This window comes from Patiria miniata, unplaced genomic scaffold (assembly GCF_015706575.1).
Source record: "Patiria miniata isolate m_02_andy unplaced genomic scaffold, ASM1570657v1 HiC_scaffold_7, whole genome shotgun sequence".
Lineage (NCBI taxonomy): Eukaryota > Metazoa > Echinodermata > Asteroidea > Valvatida > Asterinidae > Patiria > Patiria miniata.
This window is the reverse complement of record NW_024037074.1, coordinates 31,500,384-31,517,808: the sequence shown is the minus strand read 5'-3', so window position 1 is coordinate 31,517,808 and position 17,425 is coordinate 31,500,384. Positions and strand designations below refer to the sequence as shown.

General features: G+C 41.5%; 2 protein-coding genes across 2 annotated transcripts; both read left to right on the top strand.

The window, feature by feature from the left end:
- The first annotated feature begins 237 nt into the window (after positions 1-237).
- Positions 238-6,233, top strand: LOC119745896 (cytochrome P450 2J6-like). Its single transcript, XM_038222561.1, has 6 exons — positions 238-350; positions 1,433-1,643; positions 2,313-2,461; positions 2,885-3,689; positions 4,925-5,082; positions 5,380-6,233. The coding sequence occupies exons 2-6, from the start codon at positions 1,441-1,443 to the stop codon at positions 5,559-5,561; spliced, it is 1,497 nt and encodes a 498-aa protein (XP_038078489.1). The 5' UTR covers positions 238-350; positions 1,433-1,440; the 3' UTR covers positions 5,562-6,233.
- A 123-nt stretch (positions 6,234-6,356) lies between these two features.
- Positions 6,357-14,370, top strand: LOC119745894 (glutathione hydrolase 1 proenzyme-like). The gene is made up of 11 exons (XM_038222560.1): positions 6,357-7,408; positions 7,877-8,050; positions 8,283-8,500; positions 9,040-9,232; positions 9,693-9,856; positions 10,330-10,482; positions 10,790-10,926; positions 11,562-11,815; positions 12,037-12,259; positions 12,858-12,977; positions 13,368-14,370. The coding sequence occupies exons 1-11, from the start codon at positions 7,335-7,337 to the stop codon at positions 13,512-13,514; spliced, it is 1,857 nt and encodes a 618-aa protein (XP_038078488.1). The 5' UTR covers positions 6,357-7,334; the 3' UTR covers positions 13,515-14,370.
- The last annotated feature ends 3,055 nt before the right edge of the window (positions 14,371-17,425 follow it).

Below are 17,425 nucleotides of genomic sequence, written 5' to 3'. Positions count from 1 at the left end.
TGATGCAGCGCCGTTAGCACCAGTTCCTGGTTGATTTATAAATATCTACCACTATTACAAGTATGGACTGTGGGCTATATTGAAATTATGACGGATGTGTGTGGGTGTGCACGTGTGTGTGGTGCCTATAGCCAATGCCGGTGATGCGCGCCCGGTCGTACGGCAAAACCTTGCTTTTAAGGCCATTATATTTACACACGCAAGCGTAGAGCTTTGGGGTCATTGATTCTTTGTCAGTATATTTTGAATTGGTTTGTTTGTTCACGACTAACACTGAGCTACTTGTACACAACCACAGTGCTTCGATTTGTTGTCGCCATACAGCAAGGACAAAGGCTGTGACATACACGGTGAGTTTAGGCCCGATTTGTGCTAGACTCTCTATCTTGAGTTTGCATGTCAAGTTTTTATTATATGATTTCCGAAGAAACATTAGTACACGATCAATATAGGCGGGTGTATATCACTAATAATTACCACGGACTGAATACATGTTTGGGTAATAGTACACATGTCACACATCTGCACGTTGGGAAAGCGCGGCTGGTATACACGCACATCAACATGAACGCTATCCGCGTAGAATCCGTTTACTCGCTGTGCATCGGACGTTGCATTGAATTTAAGCGTTGATTTATATTAGAACTAGAAAATGCGACGTGTATTTTTTAAAGAAAGGCAGAATGTACTGTATTATGCTTTCGTGGAGTGATATCGTCTAGTGTGTCGGAACATTGAGCTCGTGACCATGGCCCTTTTTTTTGTTATGCTTCTCCCCGCCCAGGAGTAATGGGCATCCCTGTGACTTGTGAGGGCAAATATGGTTGTATGATTTTAGCTGCTTTGCCGCATACCCCCTTGATAACTGAGATAGCCTTTGGGTTGTTTTATGGGCGAAAGTGATCAGAATAATTAAAGAGGTTGTGGAATGCTCGAAGACATTTCCGTCATTTTTCGGATATATGTAGCCTAAGGTGTGATAAAATAAAAACGACTATTGTTTCTGTCATGAAATGAGTACAAAGGGTACTTTTGAGAGCTGTTTTTCACAGTAAATCGTGACGTAAACACAGTAAATCGTGACGTAATGAACAGGACTCGTGTATGCTACTGTGCATCGGGAGTCCTGTTTATTACGTCACGATTTACTGTGTTTTGTTTGCTGCCCGCAACGACGACTTTTACACAGTTGCACGTTCGGGTCGAAACTGGACCTGAAAAACAGCTCTCAAAAGTACCTTTTGTACTCATTTCATGACAGAAACAATAGTCGTTTTTATTTCATCACACCTTAGGCTACATATACCCGAAAAATGACGGAAATGTCTTCGAGCATTCCACAACCTCTTTAACGATATAGCGCTTATAATTGCCAATACTGGTAGAAACGTGCACTTTCAAAGTACGCATATTTGTCATTTCCTCCCTCTAGAACTCGACATGGAGCCGTTCGCTGCGGTCGACGTCCTCAATACGCGCACGCTGCTGATCGGCATCGTGGTATTTCTGGTCTTGTTCCGGACCCTTCGTCGACCACGCAATCTACCCCCAGGGCCATGGGGCTGGCCTGTGCTCGGAAATCTCCCTCAAATAATGGCATCGGGAGACAAAATGCATGAATTATTTTCAAAGTTGACGAAAAGGTGACAATTTCATACTTGGTTTAAACACACATAGGGCCATACGGCTTTATTTGATACTGGGAATTCAGAGCAACAATAACCAACACTGAGACCTTGAGTAGGCCTTCAGAAATCTCAGTACATCACATGTGAATAGATTTTGAAATTGAAAAAAAGAAGAAGAAGAAAAAACTAATACATGCTAAATACCAACATTTGAAAAATTTAGTCTGAGGTTTTCATACAAGGATCAACTTCTCAGAATGAGATGAGTAAAAAGGATTTTTTTAACATTCACTTGGCACCTGCACGGCAACAGTGTTTTGTTTCTCTTTTTTTTGTAGGCATCATCCCAAATCTCAAAATTAAGAACCACTGAATGTATGTGCCCTCTCGTGGCCTGACCAATCACTGACCCAAGCCAATTTAGTCAGAGTCGAAGTCATCACTAATTTTCAAATGTGTTCACATGAATAAGACTGTATGACTGATTAACTGGGAAAGAGTTTCCTCTAACTACTAATACACGTATTCTCATCCTAAGTTTAAGAAAGAAAAGTTGAACTCACACAGAGCATCGGTGAAAAGAGAGACACATTATGTCAAATTCAGGGCCCTGTAATAATTTAATATGCGGAAGTCTAGTTTGATGGGGGAAAAGAGTTTAACTGAACATCTCTATGCCTGCAGATATGGCAACATTATACACGTCGAGGCGGGTGGCATATCAATGGTGGTTCTCCACGGGCATGACACAGCGAAAGAAGCATTCTCTCAATATGAACTCAGCGCCAGACCCGAGCTTCATATCACCCACGCCGTTTGCCCAAGTCGGATAGGTGAGGCCAATGTCACAATAGGCTTTCGTTTGGTTTGAGCATGAAAGCGGGTTAAACGCATTTAGAAATTCTTCAAGGAGCATGATGACAAGGTATAACAATGTTAATAATGCTGAACAGATGTGTTCTCCAATCAATGATGCCTATTGGCATTAACAGAAAATTGATGTACCATCCTTAATACACAACCATCTAAAGATTGTTCAAGTTCATAATTTGTTGTACCACCTGGTACTCCTCCATTTTCAGATTTTATTGATGCAAACTGTACATTAAAACAAATACAATGTCCGGATGATCTGGTAATTTGGAACATGCCCTACGGCTTTTAAAGAAATGTTTACGTGACAATCTGTTGAGATCTGATTTGAACCAGAATGAGTTAAAGTGGAAAGTGAACATCCCCCTTTTTACACACTACAGGCATTCTGGATTCTTCTGGTGAGGAGTGGGTAGAAATCCGTCGTTTTTCCATGACCGTGCTTCGAAGTCTCGGGGTTGGCAAAGCAAGTTTTGAACAGAACATCTCCACTGAAGCAGGAATCCTCATTGAGGAAATCGGGAAATACCATGGAAAGGCCTTCGATCCAAAACACGCGGTAGGCAACGCCGTATCCAACTTAATCTGCTCGGTAGTGTTCGGTAAGAGATTCCAGTACCATGATCCGGCATTCCAACGCCTCTTGAAGCTTTTATCGGACAACATAACACAGGGAGGGGCCGCGGGCTTGCTTGAAACATCCCCCATATTTTACAAACTAAGAATGCTGCCCTTCGTGCGACGGTATGTACATGCGGTCAATAATTTCCACAAGCACTTCAACGTGCTCGTCGGGGAACACACTCACAAAAAGGACACCGATAGCCCGCGTGATTTCATCGGCTTTTTCCTGAGTGAAAAAGAGAAGAAAGATAAACAGGGCGTGGAGTCCCTAGCACTGCAGAGCGAGAACTTGCCGAAGATTGTGAGCGACCTGTTCGGTGCTGGATCGGAGACCACAGCCACCACACTCCGTTGGGCCATGCTTTACATGATGGCCTACCCTGAGGTACAGACTCGGGTCCAGAAAGAGTTGGATGACGTCACTAATCGTAATCGAATGCCGAGAATCGCTGACAAGCCTGAGCTGCCCTACACCGAGGCAGTGCTTTGTGAGGTTCAGCGCATTGAAACCATCGTACCAATGTCTGTACCTCATATGTGTTCCGATGATACCACCTTGATGGGGTAAGTGTAGAGGTTTATAGTTTGGTATGGCCATCGTTTCAGTTTGTTTTCCGGACAGTAATTCCCTGAGATATCAATTCAAAAGGGTATATAAACTTGAAACTTGCAACAAACATCAACCCTGACCTAAGGTGTGCATTTGACACCGATGTCATGATGGTGTAATCAGGTATCAAATAACAATCGATTTTACTTAAACAAAATGGCATTTTTAATTCACTCATAACTCGTAAACAAAAAGAACCATCGTATTCAAACTTTGCAATCTGATAGACCACGACTTGATAAACATTATTTTCAAGGCAAATTATTATTTTCTCTCCTGCTAACCGGAAGGTCAAACTTAGCTGATTTCAAAATTAAGCGAATCGTCAAAATCAAGAGAAAAAATAACTTCTTCGAAACGGTTCAAGGGGTGAAGATGAACCTGATAAACGTGGACCCTCGCTCGAAATGAGAGAACAAATTGGGACGTCTATATGGCGGTATAAGGTTACAAGCGATACAACATTAAAGAACAACATTTTTTTAAGACGATTTGTTAAAATTTTGCCGAATTGCCCATAAAGATTCTCTGGACAACCACAATAACAAGACCGAAGCTACGGTATTGTAGGGAGAATTTAAACATTTTACAGTCTTTGCTTTTTAGTTTATATGATTCATCATTCAAGTCGTGCTCAATGGTAATAATCGTTGCCAAAACAATACTTTTAGCCTACAGTGTTGGACTAAGGCATACCGTATGATGTGAAATCATCAAACCGGAAGTTATGAAGGTTTAATCTATACATACACATAATGTAGCCCAAAAGGAATCATTTGTCAAAGTTAAACATTTTTAAACTGAAAAATGGCTGATCTTCATAATTGCTGGTTTTTAAAACTGAAGTGGGCAACGTCCAGTGAAATAGTTTCCAGCCCGACCACCCTACTCGTGTGCCTGATGCAAACGCAATATATCTCGTTCTTTTTGTATTTAGTCTTTGTGACAGTGCAAGGAATAATGAAACAATGCAGAATGGAAACAATGCGCTGAGACGCTCGGGCAACTGTACGCTAAAAGAAGGAATCCCACAATCGTCAGTGTAGATATATAGCTCCCTCTAAATCATGAGTCACAACGTGGATTAATATGTCCTTTCCTATACCATCCTCTGAACCCAATACCACTTTTTACTACTTCGCATAATGGTTTTTTTTCTTAATAGAGTTTTGCACTGTATTGTCAATAGGTACAACATACCGAAGGGAACTTTGGTATTCTCTAACTTGTGGCACAACCACTTTGATCCGTCTGTATGGGAGGAGCCAAAGAGCTTTCGCCCGGAGCGATTTCTGGACAAAGAAGGAAAGTTTCAATCGCGCGAGGAGCTCACGCCATTTGGAATAGGTAATAGATTATGTTTGGCTTCATTTTTACTTACATTTTTACGAACTAGATGTGAATATCGTAAATAGGGCAAAATAAAGGCTGGTACAAATAGTTGCAATACATTAATACACAATGGCATCCGATTAACAGGATTACTAATGACAGATAAAAGAAAACTGTTCAATAAACTGCACATCTCTGACTGACAAAAACATTATGTACTTTTTAACTTTTTCTCATCAACTGTTCTTGATTCTGACGGAAAATTATGTACTTTCTAACGTCTTCATCAACTGTCCTTGAATCGTACCCCAGGTCGCCGCATCTGTATAGGAGAGCATCTTGCGAGGCAAGAGCTCTTCGTGTTATTTACACACTTGCTGCATCACTTCACCTTCAAGAACCCCGACGATGCGCCTCCGATATCCTTCAAGGGAATCCATGGACTTGTGTGGACACCGCAGGACTTTACCGTGTGCGCCATTGAAAGAAATTGATGGAATCGCTTGTCTGAAATGTCCTCTTGTTCCTACCTCCCTATCCGAGGGCGAGGGGATCGCTAAATCCAAAGCGTGGGCACGCGGAAATGCCGCCCTCGTGTCTCTGGCTAGTATTAAAATGTTTCAAATGAGAGCTTAAAAAAAATTGAGATAGCAAGTACCCTTGGATTGAATTTACATATCTCCGACACAAAAAGTCCATTTTTAAACTAGAGTATTCATGACTTTTAAAATGTACTTCTTTTAATATTGATTGTGACGCACAAACAAACACCCCACCCCACCAAAACCCTTCTAACAGCCAGGTAACAATTTTTTAGTTTAAGCAACATTTTGTTTGTCTTTCTCCATGATTTAACATTGTCGCAGCATTTAAGAGTTCAAATTGCACACAATTAATTTGTTTAATATTAAAACATATTTTATCTTCAATGAATCAAATATATAAAGCGCATTTAAAAATAATAAGAACAAGTATAAATAATCACAGTTAATGCTAGACTGAAAATAAGTACTTTGTCGAAAACAAAAGTTGAAACAACTTTTACCGATAAATTAACATCCGGAAGCGAATCGAAGTGGAAAGCTCTCATTGTGTCATAAAGGATGATGATGTTGCAACATTACTGCCATTTACCATTAATTATAAAGTACATGTATTCACTATTACCATCATCGTTCTCCTTTGCCTTTTTGTAGACTGGTGAACTGGTGAAAGAAAAAGGAATTGTAAAATCAAAACCCAATCAAAATTGATATGTCGTTAAAAACAATTGCTGTATCGTGAACGAAATTGCGATGTTGCGAAATTACTATTTCGATAAAAGTTGTTGATGTCCCTCCAGGGCCACCACACACAGTCTTCGATGATCGTGATAAATGACTCATCACCTCGTCCCCATAGTGTCAAACAGTACGCATCCACCACTACCTGCTCTCTCACCCTGGTATTGGATCATTTGCATGTGCTAAATTTTTGCACACGTATGCAAATGAGCAATAGTCTGGTGCCTGCCTGTGCGTTACATTTGCGTTTATTTTTGTATGCGATGTCTGGGATAAAAACAGAATCAATTCGTCGCAGCGCAAGCATGGTGTTAGTTATAAAAACACGATTTTATTTTAATTAAAAACGCTGTTAGGCGTTGCACTCACATTAGTTTTGACCAAGATACGCATGTATGTGTCATCCCCACTTTTAAGAAGCGATTAACGCCCTTGTTGCTAAAAGCCTTTTAGAGCTAAGATCTATACCAGTTTGCCCTGGCTTTATTTGTACAGTACTTTGTAATTTAACAGCATGAGTTTTGTGCCGGTGCCTAGGGTGGATTAGGGCCTACAGAACACATGGTTCGGCCGTTAACAATGAGAGTGCCCTCTCCGTCAGCCGGCAGTGCTTCCCACGTGTCGCAATTCAGTTTACTTGCCTAACAGCAACTTATCAAAGTCAAGTCAGGAATGAAGGATCATTGAGGTCGTAGGTCGTACCAAAGACCTGGGTAATTGGCCGAACGTGGTCAGTGACCAAAGTCCGATGCGCAACTCCACGATAAGCAATATCGCTGATAATATGCATGATTATACTCACCTCAAAAGTACGTACCCAGATAAATCAGGTTAAACCTGTGTAGCCTGAGGGTTTTATTATTTACACGGATTCAACGAACAGTTGCGTGGTCGACATCCATTCCAAATTCTATATTTCCATTCAATCAATTTATAGTGTTCCTTTTGTGCATTATTCAACGAGCCAACACAGGCTGCCGTGCTATGTACCAAATCAGCAAACACCCCCGCAATTTATACACGAGATTGCAAACACAAGAGATAAGCAAATCGGTCAGGTGAGTGCTTATTAATTTGAAAAAAAATGTTGAACTATTCAATTTCACGTAGTCTTTTCTCTGTCATTACTAAAGTCCTTAATGTGGTGCTTTTTTGTCATTGTCATTTATAGGCCTAAATGAAGCTGTTTGATTGCTTGCGATAGATCAGTAAGACCCTCGGCCTCCAAATATGTCGCGAATGATAGAAATCTTGGAAGTGTTATGAAGCAAGCAACAGTTGTTTACATGTTTAAAGAAGACAATTATGTTCTTTTCCCTGAAAAAAAGTCACCGCGACTATCAATAGATGGATAAAATAATAGATCCTTATCCTCTGTCATCAATTTTAGTGACTTTTCTCAGTGTGCATCATATCTCAGGTGTTTGCCTACGTTTTCCAACGGGTAAGCTGCTCTTCTCGGAGCAGATATCGCTGTCCGAAATTAAATGCTAAACACGTACGTACTCATCCTTTGTTTATTACAGAAAGCGTTATATTGTGATCGCCTGTGTGGTAGTTGTGGTTATCCTGGCGGCTGTAGGCCTCGCCGTGGGCCTTACGCTGGGCCTCGGGGATAAGGATGACACATCTCCACAGACTGGGGTTTACCGAAAGGCAGCCGTGGCTACAGATCACGGTCCCTGCTCGGAAATGGCAAGGTAATGAAAGCATGCCCTCTGATTAGATTTGTTTTAACGTCGATATGCAGGTTTTGGGTGGTAGATTCCACCCCCCCCCGAAAAAGTTGCCCATTTCTTTCCCGACCGATTAGTTTGTAGCAACCATTCACGTCAGGTAGGATCCGAAGCAGATTCGGAGTTTTCCTATTAAAATGACCAAAGTGTTTATTGTAATCATTATTTATAAAACTATCATCGACTTATTCCACAGGGACATTCTTCTAGACGGTGGTTCGGCAGTTGATTCAGCCGTAACAGCCGCCCTTTGCCTGGGCGTGGCTAGTCCGCAGAGCTCGGGGCTCGGTGGGGGGCTGCTTATGGTCATCTACAGTAGAGATGGCTCAACAGAGACTATCATTGCTGTCGAAGAAGCCCCGGCCGCCTCAGATTTTGATATGTTTGTGAATGACACTGATCAAGCCAACTACGGTATATCTTTGCATCCTTCCAAGATATTGATTCGCACATTTGCCATTTGTTGATACAATTTTCCGGTTTTATCACCAACAATTTGCCAATCTTTGCCAAACTACTTTAAAGTTGTGGACCTTTCTTAGCCCGGTTGCTTATACATCATGTATTTAATTCTTGACGAGTTCTAGACAGATTGGTCGAGATCACCAAACTTGGTAGTCAGATTGTGTTGTCCCTAAAATGGTGACATCGGTTGTTGTTTTTTGGAAAGGTGTCTGATTTTGTAAATTCATCTTCAAAATCGAACCATTCAGGACCATAAACTCATAATGCTTTGCCATCAAGTTAGTCTTCGTGGAGGTCGCAGATTCCAATCCGGCTTCACTAAACCTCTGAGGAAAATGTTTGTGTTGATATGCCTTCCGCAGCCATTGATTATCGGCATCAGCTTTATTCGTGACATTTTGGGACTATTGTAGCATGACAGTTATCTGATTTAACACAAATGCTTCACCGGAAATCTCCCATCAATTCTTTGTTCAAATCATGCACAGGAGCAAAAGCCGTAAGTGTACCTGGTGAGTTGGCGGGATTGTGGGCAGCACATCAGAAGTACGGAGTACTGCCGTGGAAACGGCTCGTTACACCGGTCATTGATATGGCAGAACACGGCTTTCCGCTCGCATGGCATACTGCGTACTGCCTGAAAATTCTGGAGAAAGACTTCGACCGTTGGCCGATTCTTAGGTAAATTTGAATGATTGTTTGTGCTCTTAATGTATTCCTGCATGCGGACTTTATAGAGCTTGACACAATTTCTTAACTGGATTATCGGTTGAGCTCCTCTATGAGCCGAGCAAGGCCGTGCTTATCCGAATCGAACCAACTGGAGTCGAAAAGCCGAGCCGAGCTGAGCAGAGCATATGCTAGCCTTGTCGACCTCAGTGTAAACAGTATAACTTAGGCTTATGTAAATGTTTAATCCAGTTTAGAAGTTTTAACTAAGAATTCGCCGGAAGTGTTAAAAACCGACCATTTTGTTCGGAAGCCTTAACAGTTAAAACAGGAAGGAGCACACAAATGCAGTATTTAATACTTATTTTGTTTGGGTGTGAGGAAATCCTGCGCACTCAGGCAGAGATCGCAGGGTAGGAGAGCAAGGAATAGCACTGCGCAAACCTATCTGACATTCGCTCTGTTCATGCAGGCAGCTGTACACGAAGCCTGACGGGTCGTTGATGGAGGAGGGCGATATCATCACAGCACCCACTGGTCTGGTGCAGACGCTCCGTGCAATTGCTAACGAGGGCGGGGCAGCCTTTCATGGTGGAGAGATGGGTCGGAAACTTGTCCAAGATATCAGAGACCAAGGGAAGAAATAATTGTTAATTCCTATGCATCATTCTGATAAAGCATATAAAATCCTTACAATTGACAAAATAAACTCGGGGATCATTTCCCCAGCTCCCCACCTGAACTTAAGACGTGATGTTTGGGCAGTAGCGGAGAAAGTTCTACGGGGCATGGCAAAAAATACTTCAACCGAAGTGGAAGATGAGGTCAAGTTTTCAAGAAAAAAATGCAAAAACAAAACAAGGCAATATGGCCGTTCCGCTGGGTTAGTTAAACTTCGAATTAATCGATCGAGTTTGGAGCTGAAATTAGGACTTTTGGGTGGAATTATGGCACTTTTGGAGTATTTTGATATAAACGACATAGTAGCATTTTACTTGAATCAGTGATGATATGGTGGACTTCTGATAATTCGTTAATGTTTCACTCAAATAGTGCCCTCCCCCCAAAAACTCCTAATTTTTGGCATCTGTTTTTGTCACCTGTAACAGGTGGAATTATTACTTTTGAAGATTTGACCAGTTACAACGTCACTTGGGAACACCCCGTCGCTTTTAGCATGAGGGAAGGGCAGCATCGTGTAATGTCCACGCCAGTAACATCAAGTGGAAACCTTGTGCAGTTTACCGTCCGCGTTATGGACGGTGAGTCTTGGGCCTATCTTAACTTAATGTTGGAGAAGCTACTGAGCAGGCAGTCGGAATCATTCACCAATGACTATCATTTATTATCCTTTATTGCTTTATTTATTATCCTATATTCTTTAGACCCAATAAGCTGTAATGCTACAATATTGTCTTTCGTATAAGCGGATGGTGAAAAGCTTATTGGTGTTTTTATTATTATTATTTTTTTTTTGGGGGGTAGGGTCAGAAAATAGGAGTTATGGTGCAGAAGTGCAATAATTAAAGGTTTTTTTATACAATGTACTTGTGGTTTGTCATTTTGCAGAATGTAACTTGGCTAGCGTGAACCTCGACACATACGAGGGCAAATTGAAAATGTACCACTATTTCATAGAGGCTAGCACGTTTGCTATTGGCCTGCGGCTGCACATTGGAGATTACGGCAAAGCGGAAAATGCAAAGGTATTAATAAGGACTGATTTTTTTTCTCAGAAAATAGCAACGTGTTTCAAATATATTTTATATGGCATTGTCGATTGCACCACGAACAATATTACCCCCCTCAAAAACTATACTGTTCCAATGTTGTCTGCTTACATTTTGTTTCTTGGCGTGTCCTTGTAACAGGTTACAAGGAACGATTGTAGGTCCCAGTCCAGTCTATGGTTTGTATTGGCTTATTCCTGCATGGGTATTACATGTACACGTTTGTCGTGTCGTTACCCAGTACGGACATTTTGCCACCCCCCCCCCCCAACTCATTAAATTTACACCACTTTGTCTTTGCGCCTCTTTTTTTCTTTTTTTTTCTTTTTTTTCTCTTTTTTGGTTGCTTTTCCAGGGGGGGGGGGGGGCAAGTGCCCCCTTGCCCCCCCCCCCCTCGCGACGCCCATGCCTGTATACCTGTGAGATATCAGCTGGTAGCTGGGATTGTTTTCGGAATGTACGTGAACTCGATGAGTAGGAAAAAAGATCAGATTTGCGCATTGAAAGCCTATACTGGTGAAATCATATATAATATGCTTAAACTCTTAATTTACAAGCATGGTCTGTCTTAACACTATGAAGGAAACAAAATACTAAATTTTACCCATCAGTCTGTTGCTGCCTTGTCGTCTAAAGAGTACGCCCGGACGATCTGTTCCAAGATCAACGAAACCCACGTGACGTATCCCTCTGGTCAGGATTACGACACTTTCAATGGCCTCCCCGATACCTTCCGAGCAGCGCCAGCCCTAGAGCAAGCCGATGAGGGAGAAGCTTTGGACACAATAAATGGAGATACAAGTCACTTGAGCGTCTATTCTGAGCACGGAGATGCTGTGTCGATGACTACATCAGTTGGCCAATAGTGAGTCCGCAACTTTGTCCAGATATTTCACCTGTCAAAGTAAGGCATGTTATAGCAAATTACCGTCTAACGTGAGTGCTCTTAGCTCCCTGATATATCAAAGTACAGCACTTGTTGGCTCGCTATACCAAAAACCTCTAAAATGTACTCATCTGTTAGTATCAGTTGTACTTGTAAACTTCACCCAGGTGACACGTATAATCCCTCCTATATCGTATTAGTTTTGGTAGTAGAACCTTTTCCAACCAGACCGGAATCTTCCTCAATGGCCACATGGGTAGCTTTTACTACAACGGCCGGTCACCGCCATGGGAGGCTAACAGACTGGCTCCGGGGGTCCGGGCAATGTCTACCATGAGCCCCTCTATCATCGCTGATGAGGACGGAGTCTATGGAGTCATCGGGTCTTCGGGCAGTATGAGAATTATTTCTACGAATGCATGGGTGAGGAAGACTTAATCGTATTAAGTACCTTGTTAAGTTAAGCAATGGGTCCCCACAGGGGTATTACATTTTTTGAAGTCAACAGAAACGTTCTAATTAAGTGATCACTAGAACGTCGGATGATTTTTCTCTGTCAATACGGTTTAGTTGTTTTCCCTTAACTTTACAGTATTAAATTAATATAGTGTCCACATAATCATATTGTCTTCAGGGCATAAGCAAGTACATCACTATCAAGTTGTTTTGTTGGTTTTGTTCTTTTGTTCATAACATACTAACGTTCTCTCTTTGAAGCCTTACCTCTTGGTAACCTTGTCTCAGGACTCCGTGCATGACCTGTGCTGAGTTGTTACTTCATCACCAGGACTCACGAGAGCTCATTGAGAGAAAGACTTCATGCGCAAAATGTACACAAAAAGTGAATCTGCACAAGCCTCTGGCCTCTTTGCCTGAGCGACAGGGGATGTCAAAGGCTCCGAATGTCCCTCCCAGTTGTCTTCCTATCTCTCTCTCTCTTTAGATCGCTGATGGCATATGTGCATAGAGTCTAAAGCACCTTCATTTCAAGTGCTGTTTGGTTTTATTCTCAACCCAACAGGTGCTGCTGCGTTCTCTCTGGGGTAGCGAGTCGCTGTCGGATATGATCGACTCTCCAAGGGTGTATCCCTACCGAAGTGCCTCTTTAAACCGTACCTACTACGAAAAGGACTTTCCTGAGGTTATATAATACAATCAAAATTTGCACATTATAGACTTTTTAAAGACTAAAAAGACAAGTTTTGGAATTTTACTGATTGTACTGATTGATGTCCTTTATTGGTATCAATGTCCGAATATATTACGAGTGAGAAGCATTGCGCCAGCGCTTTGCCGTGAAGGGGAAACATAACCTAGGTTTTTTTATTTCCAGTTTAACCAAACTATTTTCACTTAAGACTCGTCCATGATTTATCATTTGGAAAAAAAAACAACCCGACGAATTTTTTGAAGAGAACAGACATTACAAGAAACAACCCAGGCTAACGAGTCCCCTTTTTCGAGGTTGAAGTTACGAGAAACTGATCGGAAGTGATACGAAATGAATTACGAAGCCATTTATTGTTTGCAGGATCTCGTTGAAGGGCTGAAAGCAATGGGGCACAACATGGTTTCCACCTCGTCCTTCCCAGCTGCCCAGGGTATTCTCCGTGGACCCGGGTCGACTATCCAGGCGCACTCGGACAGACGTAAACATGGATATCCCGCCGGCTACTAACCAACCGTTCTTCTTGCTCAACAATTAATTCAAGAGCGCCCTCAAGGGCTATCCGACTAATCATCGAATTGTCCGCCTAAAATGGTTCCCGGACACAAAGTTATTTACCTTAATACGCATACGTGAAACATATCACGTGATTGAGTTAATATATCATACGATTTGAAATGGGTACGGGAAGGATTACGTCAGCCGTCCGATCGATTTGTGATTTTTCTTCAAGATTTTGATTCTGCAAGTAATCCTGTAGTCGCCGCAGTGATCATGTAGTCGGTCACCAAAATATATTGGTATTGGTTTTTAAATTAAAGAAGTGAATTAAAAAAAAATCGAAAATGGATGAAGCCTATGAGATTCGTGAACTGAATTTAGACACATTACTCAAATTCATACGATTCTGGTTTCTAAAGACATGACACAAAATGTCTTGTGTTACCGAACTGAATTTCAAGAAAGGTCCATATTAAGAAAAACTGGAAGCTCCCGTACTGATGGTGTGACTCTAGATCGTATGCAAAACCCTGCATGATTGGGTACTTTTACCAGTGCAATCCAGTCATGAGTAACTGAGCAATTACTCATTTACTCATGAGTAAATGAGTAATTGCTCATTTTACTCATTTTTACTCATGAGTAAATGAGTAATTGCTAATTTTACTCATCACGCTCAAAATTCCGATGCACGTGGATGGGAAATGACGTCATTTGAACGAGACCTATTGTTAGCGTTGTCTTTTTCTTACAGTTTAACAATCGGGAAAGCCTCCTGTCAGGCAAAGAATTAATTGGATCATTGGCCCTGTCGCATTATTCTTTGTCATGTAGTCAAAAAATGTTACATTTTCGTTGACGTCCCCTACATGAAATAATGAGCAAGAAAAGAGCAAAGATTGAGCAAATGAGCAAGAAAAGAGCAAGGATTGTGCAAATAAGCATCGTTATGAGCAACATGAATACAAAGAGCGCACAGCCGCACAGGGAGCATGCGCAGGGAATGTGCGAATGAGCTCAGACATCACATAACAGTTGTTGGCATAATATAATATTGAATGAATTCATCCGTTTCTTGTCATTCGGGGATCAACCTTTATAACTTCAACATGAATACTATTTCTGCAGTCAAACCTCATGCTTGTGACAGAAGAAGCTCATGCTGAAGATGAATCTAAAATTAATGGGGTTAACGATGATTTTGAGATTGAGGTTATTCAATCTGAACATCCTGACGTGGATGAATCGGACTCGGAAACGGACTCGGAGGTAGAAGATGACGATGAAGATGTGTCTAGTTCTGAATTAGAAGACAATGCTACTTTTCGAGACTGGTTGGAAGAGTCCAAATAAGCGACTCATGAAATGTGGAGCAAAAAACATGAAAAGTACATCAACGAAGGTATGGGTGAAGATCAGGCCAAGGAAAAGGCCGATAGGAAGACCCTCTGGGCAGTCAAGCAAATCTTTTTTAACAAGTACAAGGATTTTCTGTCAAGCTACCTACATCTGAAAGATAACGATACTCATCAAGATATTGTGGACAATCTCGAAGAAAACAATCTTTAAGGGCATTGACGTACAAAAGGCTCTCAGCAGAATTATGCCTAAACACCAGATAAAATTTGACGGACTGTTCCATCAAGATGAAGAAGACGTCAGCGAGGAATTACGACAGTGATGATTAAAGACTAGTCAACATTACAACGATATAATTGCAAGAAATACATTGGGACAGACAAATAATATAAAAGAGTGTTTCAATGAGAAATTACGTCAATAAAGCAATAATGTTATCATGTATACTTTCTGCAGTTGTATTTTTCTTTGTTTGTGTTGTCGTACAGTTAAACAATCCGAAAAGCCTACTGTCAGTCATAAAATTAGTGCTTGGGCACGCCCTCTAAATAATTTTCGTAAAATGGTCGTAAATGAAACCCAGTCATCCTTGTAAACAAATCCGGCACGGTGGTACAACTAGGGTTCAATGCATTCCTGTACTAGTACGGCAGGAGAAATGGGTTCCCATGCACCCCCCCCCTAAAATAAAATTCCAAGATGATTTTTAGAATCCCTAGGACATTGGATTAAAGAATTTTGATGTTGCCAGCGAAAAAAATTGTCCCATGATGCCCTAATTTGCATATTTCCAAGATGGCTGCCGTGCAAATAATTAAAACGCTAAATGTCATATGTTAGTGACCAATGAGCCGATTTTGATAATCTTGGTGTCAAAATTATGGCTTTTTGGGGTGCCGAATCGATTTTCGAGGTTTCTAAAATAGCTGGAGGTCAAGGTCACGTGATTCTGGCAAAAGTCAAGGTCATTTAGGTAAAAAATGCGTTATTTTCATTTCCCCACCGGCATTATTTTTTACCTAGCTCCCATAGATATGGTGATAGAGGCCTACTCATTGCTTTACAAATTTCCCACATTAGCCCAATTACCAAATCCATTTAATGAAAAAATATGTGGCATTTTATTTTGGACTTATGGCTCAATATTTGATCCCACCCCCTAAGTTTTGGATATGACCCAATATTATGAAAATTCTTAAAATATAGCCAGTGGATAAAAAGCTTACCGTTATATTTTTTTTAGGATCATGGAATCGATTGATGGTTGTTTAGAAGTTATCAGAGGTCATTTTCTTGCCCCAAGGACAAGGGTCAAGGGCATTTTATTAAAAAACTTCTTTGTGTTCATTTTCAGACATGCACGATTTTTGTCCAACTCCCATTGATATGGTAATGGAAGCTTATTGTTCAGAATTTTTCTTATTAAAACCAAAGACATTTTAATGTGAACAATATGGTTAATCATGATCTTTGAGGTCATAGGATGTGTCAATTTGAGGTCTTCATCATTGTGTTAAGGTCATATTCAAGGTCATAGGACGAGAGAAATAAGTACAAACAACTTAGCGCATAGACCTCGTTGCAAGTGATGAACATTTATTACTTTAGTAACTCCTGAACCGGTCATTACAGAAAAAAGACTACTGAGCTATTTATAACAAGTGAAGTTATGCGAAGTCAAATGGACATTCTCAGAATCCATGAAAACATCATCTTCATCAATCTCCATATTCTCCTTAAGATACCGTGTGCTACTTCGCTCTTTTGCTGGCCCTCTTCTTTTTCAGCAGCATCAGCGTCCAACGGATCAACGAGTGATGGTGGCAAGATAGGGCCAATTGACCAGACAGGCTCCAGTACATGTACCCCTTCAACTGTCTTCAGTTGACCCTTATCATACGGTAAATTAGGGTCAGCAGCACGCCTGTAGCCGGCCGGCCACACGGTGGTTGACGCGCTGCACATGATGAAGGATGAGTGAGTTATGGCAGGGAGGCACTTGCGGACCATGTCAACCTTCCACTTGCAGTTAAGCTTGTGGTCCTCACCCTCAGCAGCTTGCTCGTCACCACATTAACATATACATGTCTCACGCGCTTGACCATACATGGCGCAGGTGAAGGCCAACTGTTCCTGCGCCTCTGGGGCCACCCTCCCTGTCAACGCCGACCTGCCTGTAACACAGTTCATAATGTACAATCACTTCATGAACAACAACGAATTTGAAAGAGCACTTGAATGTGACCACATGCAAATAATTGTTTATATGCAAATGTTATTTGCCTGAAAACCTTGTGGAACTTAGTGTTCTTCTGGAGCTTCTTCAGTGGCGCCACCTTTCCCTTGCCCTTGAAAGCACTGGTGCAAACCTTCCCGAGAACGCATATAGGGTAAGCACAGGGCAAACATGACGATACAGGGCAGATACCGGCTTGTTATGGGCTTGTTCTGGCATTACCGTAATTTCAATGGTACAAAACCAGAAAAACGGGCCATTGCTGGCTTGATTGCGGCAATGCAGTTCCGTGTTGACGGCACCATGACGGCACAGAGCTGGTCCA

What these genes read in the sequence shown, in the direction of transcription:
- LOC119745896 (XM_038222561.1), top strand. Translation starts at nt 1,441, where the DNA reads ATGGAGCCGTTCGCTGCGGTCGACGTCCTCAATACGCGCACGCTGCTG. An exon ending in TTTTCAAAGTTGACGAAAAG is followed by an intron (nt 1,644 to 2,312) that starts GTGACAATTTCA and finishes CTATGCCTGCAG; the next exon opens with ATATGGCAACATTATACACG. An exon ending in GCTCACGCCATTTGGAATAG is followed by an intron (nt 5,083 to 5,379) that starts GTAATAGATTAT and finishes ATCGTACCCCAG; the next exon opens with GTCGCCGCATCTGTATAGGA.
- LOC119745894 (XM_038222560.1), top strand. Translation starts at nt 7,335, where the DNA reads ATGTACCAAATCAGCAAACACCCCCGCAATTTATACACGAGATTGCAA. An exon ending in GACCGTTGGCCGATTCTTAG is followed by an intron (nt 9,233 to 9,692) that starts GTAAATTTGAAT and finishes CTGTTCATGCAG; the next exon opens with GCAGCTGTACACGAAGCCTG. An exon ending in TTATTTCTACGAATGCATGG is followed by an intron (nt 12,260 to 12,857) that starts GTGAGGAAGACT and finishes TCAACCCAACAG; the next exon opens with GTGCTGCTGCGTTCTCTCTG.